The sequence below is a fragment of the Leptidea sinapis genome, chromosome 21, assembly GCF_905404315.1.
Source record: "Leptidea sinapis chromosome 21, ilLepSina1.1, whole genome shotgun sequence".
Taxonomy (NCBI): domain Eukaryota; kingdom Metazoa; phylum Arthropoda; class Insecta; order Lepidoptera; family Pieridae; genus Leptidea; species Leptidea sinapis.
Genome location: NC_066285.1, coordinates 2,334,015 through 2,354,954, shown reverse-complemented (window position 1 = coordinate 2,354,954; position 20,940 = coordinate 2,334,015). Strand labels below are relative to the sequence as shown.

General features: G+C 35.2%; 2 protein-coding genes across 3 annotated transcripts in view; one reads left to right on the top strand and one right to left on the bottom strand.

Moving 5' to 3' along the window:
- The window catches only part of LOC126970586 (SWI/SNF complex subunit SMARCC2), a 59,514-nt gene extending 44,487 nt beyond the window's left edge, over window positions 1–15,027 (bottom strand). For both annotated transcript variants that reach the window (XM_050816579.1, XM_050816580.1), the window contains exons 1-2: window positions 14,705–15,027; window positions 13,615–13,734 (exon numbers count right to left, since the gene is read on the bottom strand). In XM_050816579.1, the coding sequence (XP_050672536.1) occupies window positions 13,615–13,734; window positions 14,705–14,821 (237 nt within the window). In that variant the 5' untranslated portion in view covers window positions 14,822–15,027. The remainder of the gene's footprint in view (window positions 1–13,614; window positions 13,735–14,704) is intronic.
- LOC126970588 (regucalcin-like) lies at window positions 4–11,388 on the top strand. Its single transcript, XM_050816581.1, has 6 exons — window positions 4–188; window positions 5,940–6,075; window positions 7,269–7,472; window positions 8,437–8,655; window positions 9,626–9,738; window positions 10,983–11,388. The coding sequence occupies exons 1-6, from the start codon at window positions 93–95 to the stop codon at window positions 11,229–11,231; spliced, it is 1,017 nt and encodes a 338-aa protein (XP_050672538.1). The 5' UTR covers window positions 4–92; the 3' UTR covers window positions 11,232–11,388.
- Window positions 15,028–20,940: the final 5,913 nt, after the last annotated feature.

The following is a 20,940-nucleotide window of genomic DNA, read 5'->3' as shown; positions in this document are numbered from 1 at the left end:
GCTTCAAACATTTCATTCATGTGTCTGCCTCTGATCCACATTGACGCGCGTTAAGTTACAGGACGGTTCTTAGCCCAGCTGTCCAGTGCAGAATGGGTTATGTTATCAAGTGTTCGACACTGTGTTTGATTGGTGTTATCCTCGCACACGTGTCTGGAGGCCGGCCATCCACGCCCTTCATTAAGAACGTGAGTAAATATATAATAATAGTATAATATTGACACACTTTTACACAAATTAACTTGCCCCAAAGTAGGCCTATAGTATGGGTACAAGACAACGATATATTTAATATAATATACTTACTTAAACAAACATAAATACTTATAAACATAGAAGACTCGGAAACAAACATCAATATCCTTCATATAAATGTTTGCACCTACCGGGATTAACACCCGGGACGACTAGCTCAGTAGGCAGGGTTACTAACCACTGGGCCATATAAGTCGACATAAATCAAATAAATCAAACTGATAATACTATGCTATTATTGTTGGGTGCTGTGTTATCGGGAGATACTATACTTTATCTGAATATCTTGATAAAGTTCTTCAAAGATACATTTATATATCACACATAATGTATATATACACATGTTTGCATCATAAATATTTTATACAATGAGTTTTAACTTTTCACGGACTTTTAAAACAACTTCCTTAGAGGAAAGTGAATCGTGTTGTTAATAATTTTTAAAAAATAGTGAAAACATACAGAAAAGGAAAATTTTATTGATGAAAGATGACATGAGAATACTTTATTGGACTTTTTTGTAAAACAAAAGATGTACTGAAAATAAATACCAAAGATGAAAATACTAAAGACGAGGCAGTAAGGGCACGGGCTGTAGCCTGTTCGCCAGAACGAATTAAAAAAATGAACTAGGTGCGTTCATAACTCGTTAATTTTACGGAAACACTTAAGCAAACATTTAATTTGTAATTCAAAGAACTATACTTATTTATATTACTATTATTTAATAAGTACAAAAAAAGGCTTAATGGTTTATAATTTTTGCTAAAAAGCGCAATTTGAAAATGAAAAAACCGCTAAAATCATATCATTTTAGGTGTCGAAACGCAACGTATATGGTTTGAGTAAGAGAGACAAACTTATGCAACGACTGTAGAGCATTTCTTTCTCACACTGCGGACCACAGACAAATTTATTTCGTTCATTCTTCATAAGCGAAACAAACGCCATTCAGTAAAAGGCACTTCATGGTACGAATTTTAGTGATACAGTTTAGGTACCCAAACTGAACTGCATCGGAATCGCATCGCTTAATTGATGGTAGGCCCTCTGTTATTATAATGAAATTGTTTCACAGCAAAACTGTCAAACCGTGTATCATAAATATAAATCTCTCATAGAAAATATGTCAATATAAAACAAATATTGGAAATAAAAATAATTATGGGTCCCAAAACTAAATAAAAACTATCCTATCTCTCAAGTTGGACTAAACTGCACCCCATGAAGTAATCCCCATTAAAATCCGTTCATTTGTTTAGGAGTAGTACACTAGAAACAAACATCAGGACGTTTTATATATATTACAATATATATCATCATGCTTCAGACTAAAGCTAACCTAAATAAAAAAAGTACTAAAATATCACCATCCAACTGATATCCCAGTCGTGTTTGGATTTTTAAAACCGACATGAGACGGGCTCTGTGTATATAAATACGATTGTAAATTATTGTAATGCTAATTTCATCATAACAATTACCTCTTCTTCGTGCAACGTGTACACTCAAATATGCAAATGATATTTCTAAATCTATTGCCGTAAGTATTAATTACGTAACTTAAAATTGTAAAACAAAATATTCCGAAATACCAACTTCCAACATGCACAATATACCACTCACAAGGAAACAAAAAAGTAAAAAATAAATTTTCTGTAAAACATTTTGATACCTTCGACTACCTGAGACCAATTTACATAATATTTCGTATTGTAGCCAAATAATATAAATATACAATGTCGTTATTATCATATTCCACTTGGAACCCATTCAAAAAGTTGTAGAGATTATTATTTTTGAAGTAAAACTTCTTTAGGCGCGACTACCAGGTAAGTGGACGACAATGCAACGGAAGTTCGTTACGGCAACATGGCGTCACCCTTCTGTACCAAAAGGCAAAGGGTTCGAGCCCATATAGCCATATTCGTTTATATTCACTAACAACGTCATATCAATATGTGGAAATTAATAATCTAACCTTCAATTTCTTATTTTCAATTATGTTATGTGACGATTGAAAATTTTAAAACCTGCAAGTGGTATTTATTAGTTATAAATAGAATATTGTAGTTTGTACCATAATTTATGAACGATGCGGACCTCGAACCCGTCTCGAGCCTTGTTCAACTCTCAGGTTGTGGCTCCATCGGTACAAATTAAAATTGTACATTTAATCCCCGATGTGTGGGATATTACTTAAAAATAACAAACACACCATTGCATCAATATTTATGTCCAAACCAAAAAAAAACTAACATAATACTAGCCGTTCCCGCCTGCTTCGCTGGGCGAATTATAAAAGGGAATAAATTAAATTTTATTCATCTTATTATAAATACAATAAATACATAATAAGCAGCCAGAAACCACAGGATAAATTTCGCATCGAATGATGGTAGTCTCATGTCGATACGATCAGTTGTTTAGGCCTGAAAGAGCCTCAAACAAAAACCATTTTCTATATAATATATAAATATATATATCGCGGTAACGTAAGTAGGAATGGAAGAAAATCATATTATCAGTAAGATTGTTTATTGGGAAACGAGCCATTTATTATTGCACTAGCTTTTACCTTCGTCCGCGATGAATAGTTTGGGAAATTTTTTTCATCTTTTAGAATGCTATTCAAATAATACACATAGGTCTCTTTAATAGTATTTCCCTGTGAACTTTAATCTCCTATTTAATTCCCATGTAGATATACAGACTGCCATCCCCTATTTCAAACCCTCCATTTATTTATTTTTTCAATAAAAGGTAAGCCTATGTCCTTCTTCAAGCTCTAGTCTATCTCTGTACTCAATTTTATCAATATCGATTCGGTGGTATAGCCGTGAAAGCGTAACAAACAAACTTACATTCACGTTTATAATATTAGTAGGGATAGTAGGGATACTAAAACCTGCCGGTCCGTAATCTCGATTCACTCGATCCGTGCATACTCGGACAGTGTAAGCCCCGCTTTATATGAACATTAGTTGTAATTTGCATAATGATTATTGTTTATTGTTTTGTTGTTTATATTTAAATTAATAGCTTAACCTTTGTAGAACAATATAAAGAAGGAAAATGTCAAGGACAAAAGTACATAAAAATAATATGTTTTTATGGCAGTAAGGGACGAGACTAGCAGGACGTCGAGCTGACGGTAATTGACGCCCTGCCCATAACAATGCGGTGCCACTTAGGATTCTTTAAAAACCCAAAATTCTGAGCGGCACTACTACTTGCAAATCGGATGCTAGGTTTTATCTTACGCATTTCAAAACCTTTCAAATGCCAACATAGTGTTGTAATATTATATAAATCTCTAGTTCGTAGTATTTTAGAATATGGTTCAGTAGCATGGTCACCTTTTTATAAAAACCACATTGATACCGTGGAAAATGTTCAGAAACAGTTTTTTGAGAATTTTGTGTAACCGTTTCAAACTTAGAAAATCACTGCATAGTTATGAAGCTAGATTAAAATATTTTAATCTAGACTCACTTGAAATGCGCCGTAAATTAATTGATCTAATATACATGTATAAAGTTGTAAATCATCATATTCATACTAAACTGTTGTCCAGGTTTTCACTATACTGTAATCCTTGTAGGACTAGAAATGTAAGGACTTTCTTTGTTCCAACTTCTCGCTTGTGGACATCACATAATGCACCAGTTAATAGATTATCTCGTTCATATAATGACTTAGCAAATATCAATAACTGTATTGATATTTTTTCTAATAGTCTGTGCAGTTTTCGACGCCTAGTTTTAGACACTCTGCGCCTGTTAGAGCCTTAGCTTATCTTTATGTGCTTCATATTTATGTTTTTTGAAATATGTATCAGTTTCGCTTTATTGTATGTTATACTTATAGTATGTAGGATATAATTTTAGTTTGTGTGTTTTAAATTTATGTTTATTTTATCTCAGTTAACAAGTTACATGCATTTTCCTAAGTCATGATAGTAACATAAAATTATTTATTGTTTTATATAACTCTACATTTATTTAAGTTAAATATCACGTGTTACTATCATAAGTGTTTCCATTTAATTGACGTATATGTTAATAATGATTTACTTATACTAGCGTTATTTTGTAATTATTAATACATGTATGTTGTATGGGAACCAATAAATAAATAAATAAATTGCGCACGTTACCTAGAGACATAAGATGTTAAGTCTCATTTGCCCAGTAATTTCACTAGCTACGGCGCCCTGCAGACCGATACACATTACTGCGTCACGGCAGAAATAGGCGCCGCTGTGGTACCCATAATCTAGCCGGCATCCTGTGCAAAGGAGCCTCCCACTGGTAAATATAATACAAATCCAGGTGCAAGTTGCAGACTACAGCCCAGTTAGCCGAGCCTATTTTTCCCATCGAATACGCGGAAGTCAATAATATGGTAATAATAAAATCCCTTAGCCTTTTTTTCCGGCTTGTAATAAAATCTCTTTGGCTGTAGGAAGATACTAATTGCATTGTCTGGTTGTTTATGATAACATTAAAAAGGTTACATTTCAAAAAAAGGAAATTGGAATCATAGATAATTTATACATCCAGATAGACTGTGACAGCTGTGAGAACGTCGAAAAAAATAAAATCTATTTTGATCAATTCAGGTTGCCTAGCAGCAAGAGACTCTATCTAGACGTACGAGTATAAATGATCTGAGGATTTACATTAATAAAGTATCCAAGAATTGAATATTAATCAGAAATTGAGGTTGACTGTAAGACATACAGATCGCGAGTGCAAAACGTAGCTTGTCACGCACACTAAAGTAATAAGCCTGGCCTGTTTTCATTGGTTGTCTAGACGTAAGATTGGTATAATGTTATTATTGCCAGCCATTTTACCATTGCTTTTCTTTCTGTCAATACGAGTGAATAATAGAAAGAAATTAGATACATTTTAAACATTGCAAAAAGGAAAAAATGCAACGCAAGCAACGAATTATTGCAATGGCAGTAAGAGTAGCACAAAGTTGGTTTACGGTCGTTTTCAATAACCTATCTATCCTTAGTTTAACTTACTAATGGTAGACAAATCTATCATTTTAAGCTTACTTATATTTCAATAACCTATCGACATAAGGCATTGGAATGTAACTATGGATAGATAAGATCTTGTCATTAAACAGCAATGTATCCGTAACCGTAAAGTGTAACATACGCTTCGTATTTTACATTGAAATTAATAAAATACAAAAAAATTACTGATGATATGTTATATGATGATCCTACTGTCTTCCTTATTTCTTGAAGTATTATTTTCACAATGTTTTACTACGCAACCCGCCATTTCAGTTTCAATTATTAGCAAAGTTTAACAGAACATGTGGCACGTCAACGTGACACATTGTTCGAGACTGCATCGAGTACGTCCACTTGGGCGTAGTATTAGTTGTCGCACTTTGCGGATACGTCTGAAGTATCTAGTTGGAGCACAGCGGAGAGCAATCTTTAATCTAAGAATCCAACGTTATTTCAAACGTGTCTCACGGGCATGAATATTTGAAACTCACGGGTGGCTTACTGACGTTTAAAACAACTTTGACATTTCGAAGACACTCAATAGATCGTTGAATCATGACCAGTATCACGTTGAATACTGTTTTGTATTAAAATATTAGGGTTAGTGTAAATAGTAGGTCATTACTAATCAAATTGTTTTGTCCAGGTGTACAGAGGAGGTGAGCACTTCGAAGGTCCTCACTGGTCAGTCGTAGAGAGCGCTCTGTACTGGGTGGACATATCGGGTCAGACATTGTATCGACTGGACGCCGCGTCAGGAAATGTTACGTCGAGAGAGATCGGTAAGAAATCGATACTAAAATCAAATTGGTAATTGTTCGAGCAACCAATCACCTCGCGTAATACGCCCTTACTTGCGTTGCCGTAGTACGCAGTCAGTTAGTATCGGAATACTGGGTGTCGAAATCTCGAGCGATTGCCAAACCCGCGGTCACCTGCAGGGCAAAGCCAAATTGGCTCCGAAGATGCTGGACGTCATTAAAAGAGCAAGGTAACACTACAAGCCGGCCTACATTCTAGCGCTCTACAAAGCGTAGATCCGGGCATATATGCAGTATTGCCGTCATATCTGGTCTGGCGCACCCTAGTATCAGCTCCAACCATTTGACCGCGTGCAACGCAGAGCTGCTCGAATTGTCTTCGCTTCATTGCGTGTCTACTATCGCATTTATCACGGGGTGTGTTCCGAAGAGCTGTTTCACCTGATTCCTGCCGCCAAATTCCACCTTCGCATGACATTCCACAAATTAGGATATCATCCATACCATCAAGATGTTGGCGTGCCTCAACAGTGCGGTTTTCAATGTAGGTACTTTCTTCTACTATGTTTCGGGATCGCGTGCAGATATTAACTTGAGCATCAACTGGTAATCACGTCAGCGGCGGCGTCTTAAAACTCAACATTCTATATTATTTTTTGGAATAGGAGGACAAACGAGCGTACGGGTCACCTGGTGTTAAGTGATCACCGCCGCCCACATTCTCTTGCAACACCAAAGAAATCATAAGAGCGATGCTAGCCTATAAGGAGGGTGTACGCTTTTTTTTAAGGTAACCATGTCGTATCGTGCCGGAAACACCCCACAATGAAGCTCATTCCACAGCTTTGTAGTACGTGGAAAAAAGCTCCTTAAAAACCCTAGGAGGACAGGCACAAATCCAGATGGTGGGGATGATATCCTAACTTGTGGCGTGTCGTGCGAGGGTGGAATTCGGCGGCAGGAATCAGGAATTATATATTATAAATATAGACCTTATAACCCATACAAGCCCGATAAAGGTCGAATACTTGCAGGTACCAAATTTGGAATAGGTCTTAATAACACCCACAGTAGCCAGTACAAATTTATTCAAATAAAAATATTTTGAAGTCCTGAATCTTTGTTTATATTATATATCTCGTCTTACTATAAATATAAAATATAATGTTGTAAGACATAAGTGTTGCACAAATTGACCATAGACTTTGTTTCAGCATACGGCCCCGTGTCCCTGGTAGTGACAGTAAAAGACTACCCTAATCTAGTTCTCCTATCATCACGGGCTGAACTGTACTTCCTTTCATGGGACGCGGAGGAAGGTGACAGCGGCTTGCGACTGCTGACCGCAGTGGACATCGGGAAGCCAGATAATCGCATCAATGATGGCAAAGTCGATTCACAAGGCAGGCTGTGGTTTGGTTAGCATCCCGAATATCTTTTCACGCATAATATACAACTTAGGATAGTTATTTCGATGTTTGTCAAGCCGTATAGCATGACACTCAAACAGCGATGAAATATCCAAGATATAAAAGTAATGTATTGCAAGAAGTACAGCTGAGCAGAATAATGCTTATAATTAATATAACTTTTATAAAGTATAAGCATATCATGTGTCATCCGAGTGCATAAGGATTTATTTAATACGAGCGGACGCCTGCGAGTTGTTCGCGTACATTTTGTATACGTGGCGACCATTGAAACTTGGTTATGATCGTACCAGCATGAGCTTTTGTTATTTTTTCCAATCTACCGGAATAATAATAAGTTAGGTACCTACTCCTAATAAAATGTACGCTATGTGTAAGTTAATTACAAATGTTAATCGCTCTAGTCGTTTCGGAGATTAGCCGAAAAAACAGTCAGACACAAAAATCTTAAAATTTTTATTCTGGGATAAGTACGGTGTATGTAGGAATCAGTTACCTAGGTACTTTGTTTACGGAATCACTACCCCTGTGGAGTCAGAGGGCGACTAACGGCCGTTCCCAATATACTATCTACAGATAGCGATAAATTACTACATTCTACTGTCAGTAATTAGCTGTCCCAATATACCCGATAAGTCATTTTTATCACCTTATATTGGGACGTGTGAATTGCAATTTCCATACAAACTTCTATCGCTGGTAAGCTATACGTCCTCCCATTGACAGACAGCGTGTACGGATAAGGTGAGTTACCGTCGATAAGTTAATTGGGACAGAAAAGACAACGATAGTGACGATTTTTATCTCAAGTAGCCCACAACCGGAGACAGACTTAAGGCCTCATCCACACACAACAAACCAACAAAGCCAAGCTGATACTTTACCGCCTGGTTCAGTAAGTAAAAGTCTCCTATTTCAATCCATTCTGACTAATTTCACACGTTGCTTGCAGGCACTATGGGTAAAGAAGCCGACGGAAATGTCGACGAGAACCAAGGGACACTCTACACGCTGACGAAGGACAACTACATAAACCCTGAAGTAAAGGTCCGCCCGGTGTCCGTCTCAAACGGCATCGCGTGGACGTCTGACGACTCCTACATGTTCTACATCGACTCGCCCACGAGAAACATCGACGTCTTCGATTATGAACTCGATTCTGGAGTGATCCGTAAGTTTTGGTGACAAAGGATATTATTGCTTCGCTGGGCAGCTGGTTTATTTAAGTTAATCTTTAAGCAGAGAAAAGGAAAGAGTACCTAGCAGTAACAGTTATTATAATAGTAATGGCATACGCCAACACACTTAACGCGCGAATTTATGTAGTACGGTGCTCACTGAGTCCGCCAAATGTCGATTCTGTCGACGATAGGATGAAACACCATGTAACGAGTTTAGCGAATGGCAGCCAGCATCCGGGATACCCTTACTACCTGTCTGAAGTCGTTAATGATTCTTCCCCCACGACATTATCAGCATAATAGAAGCAGTTGGTCCGGGGTAGGCAGTATGGATGGGGAAATGATACAACACCTCCGAGAAGGTCCGTATCCGTGGTTTCAATCAGCACAATAATACGGTATATGATGAACACAACATACGTAACAACTAAAGTTTAATTAAGGCGCCTTACTACTTAGAATACAGACCTCTGTAGTACTGCAACATATTTGTATGCTTTGCAAATAAGCATAAACCTCAGAACTTAGACTAATACGTGATTTCCATCGCTATTACTAAACCCAATACTATTATAGTATCATCATCATCATCAGCCGGAAAACGTCCACTGCTGGACTAAGGCCTCCCCCAAAAATTTCCACGACGATCGGTCCTGCGCTGCCCTCATCCAACGTATTCCGGCGATCTTGACCAGATCGCCGGTCCATCTTGTGGGGGCCTGCCAATACTGCGTCTTCCGGTACGTGGTCGCCATTCGAGGACTTTACTATTATAGTATATGTATACTATATTAAGATTTTGCCTATGAAGTAGCTCATACATCGAAGAGGACAGTCAGGAGCACAACGTTAGGTAAACTAAATAAATGTCTCTGTGTCAAAAGTCACACTGCATGTGCTGCGTGCACCTCCCGTAAGATATCGCATCATCAGTATGCTATTTTAACAATATAATTTCAGGTAACCGAAGAACACTGTTCAGCTTCAAGGCCAATAATATCACTGGTGTGCCAGATGGTATGACAATAGATTGCGAGGGTAATCTTTGGATCGCTTGCTTTAATGGAGGGAAGGTAATTAGAAACCTAGCATTTACAAAACAATGTTAAAAGTGTAAGTTTATAAATAAAAATCTATTAAAACTACTGAGTTAAGACAGTTAAAATAAGCGATATTGTCATAATGCAATACATATTTCATAATATAGTTCACTATTATACTGGGTGGCCGAGAAGTTGACGTCCAAAGCTAAAATTTGAATTTGGCTCATTTTATTGGCCAATGTTCTGGGAAGTTTTTAAAAATAGTTAGAAGTCATAGGTCCCCATTTATTTATTTTTAATACCTGAACATTTTCATGAATTTAGCTGGAGCAGTTATCTTGAACTTACGACTCAATTCTAAACTAGTTCCGCATTGTCTAAACTATTCATAGTTTCTTATGTGGTTATTGCAACTGTAGTTAATAATTATCAACAATAAAATTAACTAAAAGTGTTCAAAAAATTTAAAAAAAAGTCCTAAACCACAATTAGGTGAGAAAAGCGGATAAAAGGGGAAAAAAATTATTATCTCCTAAACTACGCAAAATCGTAGAACATACATGGGGGTGTTTCGGATACTCATCACCATGAGGCTTTAAAATTTTATCTTTGTACATAAACTTCTGGGCCACCCTGTATTCATCTCATATGAAAATTTTAAAACTATTTAAGCTTACAAGACCTAGCCACAAATACACAAGGCAACTCAAGTCATTGTGTGGCATTCATTATTCAGTGTTGAAAGAACTCTCTATAGAACAACTATAGAATAGGCTTCTCAGGGTGATATATCCAGGTGGATACAACATGGGTGATTGTGACTTGCGATTCTTCTGGTGTTGCAAGAAGTATGATGAGTGACAGATAGCACTTAGCATCTAAATTCAAATCGAGGGTTCCGCCCGGCGGTAAAAGCCCATAATTAACAATGCCCTTCTAATAACTACACATACAGCATCACCTTATTGCGAGTTAACCCGGTTTAGCCACTGTCTGTGAACGAATAGACTTTTAACACAACCTTTTTCATAACCAGTTATGAAAAGTAAGTTTGTTGGTTGAAAGAAAAACAAATTAAATATAACGAAAAAAGAACATTTTATTTATATTTTTCTTTTTTTGAAATGTAGTTGAATGTTATCATAACCAGCTAGATACAAATAGTACATAATAGCCAAAGAGATGTATAAACATAATATATGCAAGAAGACTGTTTCCCCAACATAATATATAACAAAACTATAGTATATTTTATAATATTTTTATTTCGATAGGTAATTAAAGTAGATTCGAGAGGAGGAAAACTTCTCGAGCAACACAAGCTGCCTGCAAGTAAAGTGACATCAGTGGTTTGGGGTGGAAACGACTTATCAACACTGTTCGTGACAACAAGCCGAAGGGACCTTAACAGTGTACAACTAGCACAAGAACCAGAAGCTGGCTCACTGTTCGCTATTGAAGGCACAGGAGTTAAAGGATTACCAAGCAACCAGTTTGTTTATCCAAACGCTGACAAATATTGAGAAATAAAAAAATAGTTTTGTCGTATGTTAATAATTTTAAATTATATATTACATTGTTTATCATTTCCAGAGTAATAGACATCCCAGATATTGTAATTTATTTAATTTGTAATATTTTTAAAAAGTGTTTTATATAATTAAATTATATTCTATTGTATTTTCGTCTAATCATTGAAAATATTTATTTCTCTCTTTAATTTTTAAGAGCACATTAATAACTTGAAAAAAGTTACAACATTATCAATTTAATAAAAAACGTTAATGATAACATTTTCACATCTGAATAATTAAAATTAAAGTAAGTATTTCAGCTTGCCTAAGTGAGCTTTGCACAACCTTATACCTGCTGAAGTTCCCCACCCAAATTCCTTTAAATGTCTCCTCTCCCTAGTTTTTACTCCGTTTGTAAATATTTTGTGTAAATATATTAAAAAGAATAAGATAAAGTTGTAGCTAACTGCTGTTAGCTAAAATATCTGTAAAGTAACTGTATATTTGTTTCAGGTATAAAATAAGAAAATAAAACTTGTTTCAATCTTTAGCACCGGTCACTACCAATCAAATTAGAATACAAAAATACTCTAAGCTTGGTGGTCTACTTTAACATGACATTGGCAAACTTGTGGTATACCTTCCACAGGAGCCATAGTAGGAAGAATAGGATAGAATAGCCTAAGTGTGCCCACAGTAGGGCTTTATAAGGCCAAACACAAATTTATTCAGAGACACAACATAGATAGCAAAGCACACAATCTTTTCACGATGAACTTTATATTTTTATATATATGCCCAATAAACAAAATAACTTACATGAGGGATTTTCTCTAAAACCATAATATTTTTGTTTTATTGCCTACATAATATGACTACAGAAATTATTTTTTATTAAGTGCAGAAGATTTATAAGCTTATTAAGACATAGTTTTTACTTTTTGTCTGCTTTGGTGCTATTTGGTGTTGCGGAATTTGGTGGACTGTATGTGCTGGTTCAAATTAAGAAAGTAGGAAATAAGTATTTACTTAAATTAGGATTATAATGTAATATGGCGGAAGGAAGGCAACATACCTACCTTGTTTGATGAGCTCTTTCTGTCTCCAGCTGATCTCCAAGTAGTTAACACTATGACTAAAACTTGACGCATACACAGGTATTTAATTATTTTATAAAGTTAGTGCGGTGATTGCGCGATTCCAATATAATGCGTGCGGCGGTGTCACTCAGCGGCACTTCTAAAGCAATAATGATCGTCCTTCGATTCACCTCGCGTAATTAGCGGATTTGAAGGCTTTTGCGAATGACTAGTGCCATCTCTGTGGCCTTGTACGCTGCCATTAGGAAATGGAATATAGAAGTGGTAAAGAGTATACTGAAGGAGGAGTAGGATAATAGGAAATAAATATTTATTTTAATAAAATACGGATACAAATGAGCATGTAAATCATCTGATGGTAAATGGCAATGCCAAGATACTCTCTACCAAAACCAGTGGAATTAAAGGAGTGTTGCCAGTTTTTGATGGCTCCATATGTAATTCTAATGAATAAGTGTTGGCGGTTTTTGATGGCTCCATATGTAATTCTAATGAATAGAGGTAGTTCAGCTTTAGTGGAGCAAGTGAAGCTGAGAGATAATCTAATTTATAATTAAGTTAAATATAACTTTACTTCCTATTCATTTCTATTACAAAAATACTTAAAATCATCACATTCTGGTGGAACTGACTACTTACAAAATTGCATTTTGCAATTATTGTAAGACAGAAACGAATTAAGATCTGGAATGATAGTTAAAAACAAATTTATTTGTAATAATTTGACAAAACTAATACTAACAACAAGTGAAAATGATGACAAATGCAAAAGTGCAGCCCAGCTAACAACACCCTTCTCCGGACACAGAAAGTAATGAAATGTACTAGTAGAAAGAAATTGTTATGACTTTCTTTATATGGCCCCTTTAATTTTTTCTTAGGGCTACTAAAACAGGCTATTTTCATTCATTGTGATAATATAATGTTACTCCCTTTTCCTAACAGTACAAAATCATTGTTTTGTATGATCATTGATTTTTATTCGTGAATTAATAGATTGCCTTTTAAATAAAATAAAATTGTAACTGTGTATTTACATTACATTTTGTGCAAAAGTTACATTTTTAGTTTAGTTAACCCAAAGTTTTTGTGATCTTCGAGGGCACGTACTGAAGTTGTTTAAATGTGTAACACTCATGTTAATTGTAGGAAATACTAATAGATTTCAATCTACCATTTTAGAAAGGTCACAGAGTTAAGTATGTATGAACTCAAGAGTGAATAAAAAATTAGATACTTAAATAAACAAATATTTTATTGCATTAAGTAATTCCAAATATATTATTACTCACTGGAAGCCGAAGAAATGGGGGATCGGTGGCATTTTTCCCCAATTTGTTCTCCTGGTACTGTATGAGCTGAATCACCAACTGCGCCAATCCCTCTTTAGTTGGTGGATCTGTCTGGACATGCTGAAATGAATTTGATGAAACATAATTAATTATTCTTTAAATGGTAAACACCAAATTTAATCTCAGGTCGGAATTCAAATGGGTGGTAGTTATTTAAAATCCTATCTTGAATATATGAATTCGAATTTCAATATATAAGATTCTTTAACATATTTTAAATTAACCTTTACCATCATACAATCAGACACAACTGAAATGATATTTTCATAATTCTTAAAGTTAATGATACAAATTTTGGAACCATAACAAATGTACGTAAGTAGTGTTAGGATCAACGAGGAACTACAACAAGTGCCTTAAGCGAAACGAAATTCTGACACTGTAAATTGTTAAGAAATTCAAAAACGTAAAATATGTAAATATTCTCATTAGAGAAAAATTCGACCTGAACCTTTAACAAACATTTTAAACACATTTGCTATAAAGTTATGAGACTGATTGCAGATAAACAAATAACAATAAAAAAGGATCAAACAGCATTCGGAAATTGAAATCACTTCTGACTAAGAATGATATTACTTTCACTCTTATAAAATGATTATTATAAATAGGATGTAAATGTACTTCAAAATATTAGTAATACATAAAGTGAACATCTCACCCTGAAATGAAAACCTTGAAATTACTTCTATACTATAGTAGTAAATAGAGGTTTGTTATACTACCTGCCCCTGGTAGGCAGAGATAATAATCTGAGACATTTTCAGCTGTATTTCGTTGTAGTGTATTTTACGATTTTCACAATCACATCACAATAATTAAGGATTAACATAATATATTCATTATTTAGATAACAAAACAATAAATATTATTAATTAAAAAGAAATTTTTCCATCAAAGAGCTCTCTTTCTAATGAATGCTGAAGGCCTAGAGCAAACATAAATAATTGACTAGAATGCAGAATAAGACTTTACTAGATTTTATGTATGAAAATGATTGCCTGTACCTGAGGAATAAACTTAAAATTACCTTTTTACAGTTCTTTTGCAGCCAAACACGAATTTGATCGAATTGGGCTAAGCTTTCCGGCGATTGAAAGAATTCCACATTTGGGCCTCCGTCTTTTTTAGGACCCAAAGTAGTCATTTTTACAAATAAAACCACGAATTTCACAAAGTCACTGAATAGCTTTAGCTATTTACTGGTTTACTTCGTTCACTCGGAAGGTTGCCACAAATTGAAAACTATTAATATGCTCACTATGCAGATGCACTCAAAATCTAAATTCTAAAACAAAATCCACAACATGCAAGCATTTAGCATCGGCATTCGGCATCAAACAAGTTTCAGTTTGACAAGTGACATTTGACAATAATTTTTTTTGGGCTTAGGCCTGGTATACCTTTAGGCCTTTAAATTTGACAATATATATGTCATTGGGACAACATGCCCTATGTTGTCCCAAAGTTGAAGTTTTGGCGGTATAAACATTTTTAACTTTCGACGCTAGAAGTATATTTCCATGTGACCATATAATTATGTTTCTCTCACGCAGGATGAAGCGGAATGGAGGCGCTATGTGCATTTCGAGATTTCGATGCGGCTATTTTTGCAGTTTTTTTTATGGTGGTAGGCTATCAGGGGGAGCTACAGCAACCTGCTAATTTAACCTACTTTTTGTTGCTCAGGATTGACACTATCGATTAAATTTCATCGATATTTCCAGTTCCCAACTGCTTATATTAAAGTTTAAACTGAATCCATGCATATATGTAAAGGAAAATATCATATTATTCAACTTCACTCTTGATATTTTATTATTCACAATTTTTCCGCTCTGATCATAATAATATCGTAAACATACTTATAATTTATAACGAGGACTCCTACTTCCGGGTTCCAAACTATATTCACTACATTATTTACGCCTGGCAAGCTTATACTATATAGGTATTATTGCATAAGTGTAGAAACAACTATGCATTGTGATAATCAGTCTAAATTTCTTTGTTACTAGTATACTAGGGCGGATTCAAGTATGGCACACACTGGCTGCTACTGTCGCTCCACGCAATGACAATTCGCGGTAAAATCAGCAGATATTTCTAATGAAACGCGCGGTAATGGCCATTTAGACGCATGCCAGACATCGACGTTAAACATAAATATTGGGTAAAATTTCGTATTTTGACGAGATGTTCGTTGGTGAAATTTTATATAAGCCTGAACAACTCCTCTGAACATTCCCCATGATATTATATGCTGTAGAAGATGCAGAGATACTCTAGATTCTACGCAAAGCCAAATAATCAAGCCTATCCTATATACGCGATTAATTTCACAGCCTTGCGTTCTGTTCCATTAACTTAATAATGCGCATTGGCGTTTTTCATTTTTGGACTCATCCTATTATTTTTTTTGCCAGTCTGCAACAGTAGTATATTAAATCAATAGTGATTAAAATATCTTCACGTTGTATGTTTACTTAGCAACAAACTTATCATGAAGATATTTGTAATGTGTCGCTATTTTGATCGGTATCGATACATTTCCAGCATTAGGCATTAGTTACCCAACACTTACAATGCATGTTTACATTTCACACTGACACAAGTAATCAGATTTTGGCTTCGCTCGATGATTTGCATTGCCAATCTACTAACGTCAGTGGGTTAATATACCTACCAATGAACGGTCGGAATGGTCAATACCTGACATACATTTATTATAAATCGAGATTTCCAGCGGTTTATACGGGTTAATATTTACATTGACCATGTCTATTCAGATTGGTAAGTAACATATTTTGTAATTATGATGTGTATCGGTTCGTCATGCTCACTAAAATGGTAATGGTAATCACGACCATCATGTTCACGAAGAATCCTCACACAAACAATGAATTCAAGCTCTAAAAGTTGATGCATACAATATAGGAATTTTTTTACAGCTTATTCTTTATTACTTACAGCCATTGTAAAATGCTCTTTTGGGTAAAAAGAGTTGATCGTTAAGTTTCTTGTTTGTTCTTCTCACCAGCTCCAGTAATTTGAAAGAAATATTTATAGTAACAATAACAAATATTTATTTATTACAACAAAATACAAAATATACAATATCTGTGTTGGGGTCTCCTTTTAAGCAAAGAGTTGCCTGTAGTAGCAAAAACATAATAATATGATGTAATAATAAACAAGTTGACCTTAACATAAATATAATTAATTAACTAAGGGAAAGAAAACTACTAACAATATTAACATGATAGTGACGATTCAAAAGCTTAGTTTAAGCCTAATTGAATAAAGTTAATTTGGCTTTGACTTTTAGGATGGTTGAGTGTGGTAATCATGTGTATAGGTCTTTTATGCCCATATTTGTGTGCCGTTTGGCATGTGTTGTTGAAATTATTTCTTTATCTTTCCTGTATAATGTATTCGGGAGTACTCTGCGAACATGTATCTTTAAATGTAGCTTTAAATTATCTAAAAGTAACCAGGGACAAAGTTTCTTTCAATTTCAGATATTTTTAAATAAAATAGTATTTTAAATTAGTTATTGAACCAATAAAATAAACTACAGCTTATAACATCGTCAAGATGACGACAACCTTCCTAGAAATATAGGTGAACAGGCGTTTAAAGTAAAAGTAAAAACTTTAATAACAACTTAAAAGAGGTATGGACGTGACGAGATACTTTCATTATCTAACTGTAAAGAATCTTATAAATAATAAATTTCTAAAATCCGTGCCTGGAAAAGTAGTAACTAGCTGGTTTGAGAAGAAACCCAGTATAACTAAAAGTAGGTGCTGCCAGCAGTACGTATAGATATATCTTTATTTATTATCTCGAAGTAAGAGTTGTCCCTTAGGATTGCCGATGATATCACCATCTCCGTAAATCAATTGACCTCGAAGATATGTCTTTTTTACCACTCCTCGCAGCTCCTTGCCAATATAAGGTGTTAGCTGAAAAATCAGAAAAGCGTAATTATTATTATTATTATTCTCAATAAACAATTAACATTTGTCGTTTTGAAATCGTTTCACTTGAATACCAGTTTCTAATAATTTTAACCACAGCTTTGCATAAATTCTCCCAAGAGGTTATTTTTGTTTCTAGATTCAATATTTTGGAATAGATTATTTAGTATGCTGATTATATATTTAGTACTTTTTTTTAATTAAAATTAACGTTTGATTTCTTAGGCATTATGCCACGCCATCATTTAACCCGAGATGTAATGTTACGTGGTACATGAAGCAAATAATATCAAGTCATAATAATAAATAAAAATAAAAAGCAATGAGATAAAAACGACTTCGCGGCAAATCGAGGTCAGGCGGCGAACGCAACACAAGGAGACTGTCAGCACTCAAACTGCCAGGAGGAGACTTCACAAGGGGGGTTTACATTTTCATAGGCCATTTCGGGCCGCAGCGCTTCGGTATGACAATCGTGCTTGGCAGTAAAAGGGGACACGCACCTACAATGGTCGGAATATGAGTGGCCACGTGTCTTATTTTCGGATGAATCCAGTTTGGATTTTACCCCGATACAAGATAGAGGATACGTGTGTGGTGTGATTCTGGACTTTATGAATACTTCATTCGGTTGCGTTTCTTCAGGAAGTTCATCCCTATCATGGGGGAACAACCATGACCAAAATTCTCATAGGCGGGAGAACTGATCTAGTTTTAATGCGGGCAACAAGACTATTGTTTGCAACAAATGTGGGAGGATTTTATCCTCATGGAAGAAACGCTGTAGGTTTGGTGACGTATTCATATTCAAATATTTTTATTCAAAATAGGATGTGAAATCACTTATTGAAAGTAAAAAAAAAAACTACCACCCATTCCAAAATGAATGCGTCAGGCCTGAGGAGAATGGGCGCAACAAACTCAGCTATGTTTTCCGCGAACAAAACAACGTAGTCGACCGACCTCCACAGTCTTCCGACATGAATCTCATTGAGAATAACTGTGATTTAGTCGGAAGAATGGCATTTGAACAACTTCCCCAAAATTATTAACACAGAGGAAGATCTTTTCGTCATTTTTCGCGGACATGATTCCACAGGCCAAAATAGAATAGATAACCGCATGTGCACGCTGTTCGCCATCTTTGACCACAGATACAGAGAGAGAGAGGGTGAGATACAGAGCACAACAACGATACAAGCTGAAGTTTACAAGGTGTACCGAATGATTTTGTTTAATATGTTGAATAAATGGATGAAAATTTCGTTCCCGTTTTCATAGGAAATAAATAAATTGTAAAGTAGTTTTATTGATGAATAATGAAGTAGATGAAATCATTTTATATGTATAGTGCCGCGTCTATCTTTGCCGATAAATTTAGATAATTTTAATAATATTTAAAAAACCTAAGCATTCAAATGATAACTTTTACACAAACATCTAATACCAAAGCTACGTACTACGTACCTACGTGTTGTAGCCAGCAAAAGTATTTTCCAGTGGTTATTTAATTTATAATTACTCACGAGGATTAAATACTTCTAAAAATAGATAAATATGTATTGGTATTATATACATTCTACAGACTGAATTGTAGAAAATTTGCTTATACCTTCTCAACAATTCACAATTTATTCAAAAAATATACTGTTGCTTGGTACGGTATGATACCGATGATGATATGTAGTCGAATTTGAATTTGTGTTTCCAAGACGATACGACATGGGTCCCTGGCCTTCCTTTCAAAAAAGCCCGAACATATTTCTAGGCCAACAAAGCCCCTGTTAGACCTCTGCAGGAGAATTAGGGTTATCACTTCACATCAGGAACCCGTAGCACTCTGTACATTTGCCCTTAATTTCCACCAAAAAGACATTGCTACAAAATTCACTAAGGCACTAGCAATGCCTATCTTTAGAAATTTACGATATTAAAGGTAGATTACCATACAACATGTTATCTATTAACAATTTTTTACGAATGTCAACAAACCTTATTTTTGTGACGAATAATATTTTTCGTCACAATAAAAGTTTCGTTCGGATTGAAAAATATAAGATCGGCATCATGACCAACGGCAATGGCACCTTTCTGCTTCTCCAGGCCGATCAGATTAGCGGGACCACCGCACAGGTACTTGCATATTGTCCTCAGATCGAGCCCTCGGGAATATGCTTGTGTCCAAAACAAAGAAAGACCTGAAACGAATAATAAAATTGTCATTTATAACGCCTCAGTTCAATAAACGTCCAAGGCATAACTCGCTTCTGACCGGAACTTCGCTTAAATGACAATACCTTATGCACATATTATTCGCACTTTGTGTGTTAAAATACCAATATTCAAATTTAAATATTTTTATTCAAAATAGAATATAAAATCATTTATTGAAAGTCAAAAACTACCACCCATTCCAAAAGGTATGCCTCGGATCTGAGAAGAACGGGCGCTACCACAGACATAGATCCAAGAATCGAAGTACATACACTCGCGGCATCTATTTGGATCCATGTCTGTGGGGCAACAAACACGGACATCTATTTTTTTTTGTAAAATCAATTTTTTTAACCATAACAATGTAATCAATGTGTTGAAATGTAATCGTACAATAAAATTTATTATTTAATAGCCTGTGGGCAAGGCATAAAAGGCATTTATTTTCTCAAAATTGTTTCCTTTAGAACTCTTTTTGATGTCATTTCTAATAACTGCTAGATACTACTACCGCTTCGGAAAAAAATGGCGCTCTGAGAGAGAAGAAGCGGCGCAAGAAACTCTCCCAGCATTTTTTTTTGTGTTTTTTTGCGCTCTTTTCAATAAAAATATACAATATTGTACAGTCATTTCTATCGCTATAAAATAATCACAATCTAGTCCCAGGCTGTCCGATCATTTAGATATTCAGCAGTGGAGTAATAGGATTTACGACAGAGCCATTTTTTTATGGGCGGTCGCCCACTGCCCATTCCCAATAAGTGGTATCATTAAAAAAGTCATTTATGTTATAGTAGCAAAGAATCAATGAAGAGTATGATTGATTTTAATTGTTCCCCTATGATAGGGATGAACTTCCTGAGGACCGTATGAAGTGTTCATGAAGTCCAGATACGCAATGGCTTAAAACCGCCGCACAGCCGGCAATCGCTATCCTCGTCTGACAAATGATGTTACGCGCTATCTCTCTTTCACTCTACCTAAAATATTTATCATCTTTAACAGCCAGCAACCCTTATTTGTGGCCAGATTTAATTAGGAAACCATATATGATAATTAAAAGAAAAAA

What these genes read in the sequence shown, in the direction of transcription:
- LOC126970588 (XM_050816581.1), top strand. Translation starts at nt 93, where the DNA reads ATGGGTTATGTTATCAAGTGTTCGACACTGTGTTTGATTGGTGTTATC. An exon ending in CCACGCCCTTCATTAAGAAC is followed by an intron (nt 189 to 5,939) that starts GTGAGTAAATAT and finishes TGTTTTGTCCAG; the next exon opens with GTGTACAGAGGAGGTGAGCA. An exon ending in TGTTACGTCGAGAGAGATCG is followed by an intron (nt 6,076 to 7,268) that starts GTAAGAAATCGA and finishes ACTTTGTTTCAG; the next exon opens with CATACGGCCCCGTGTCCCTG.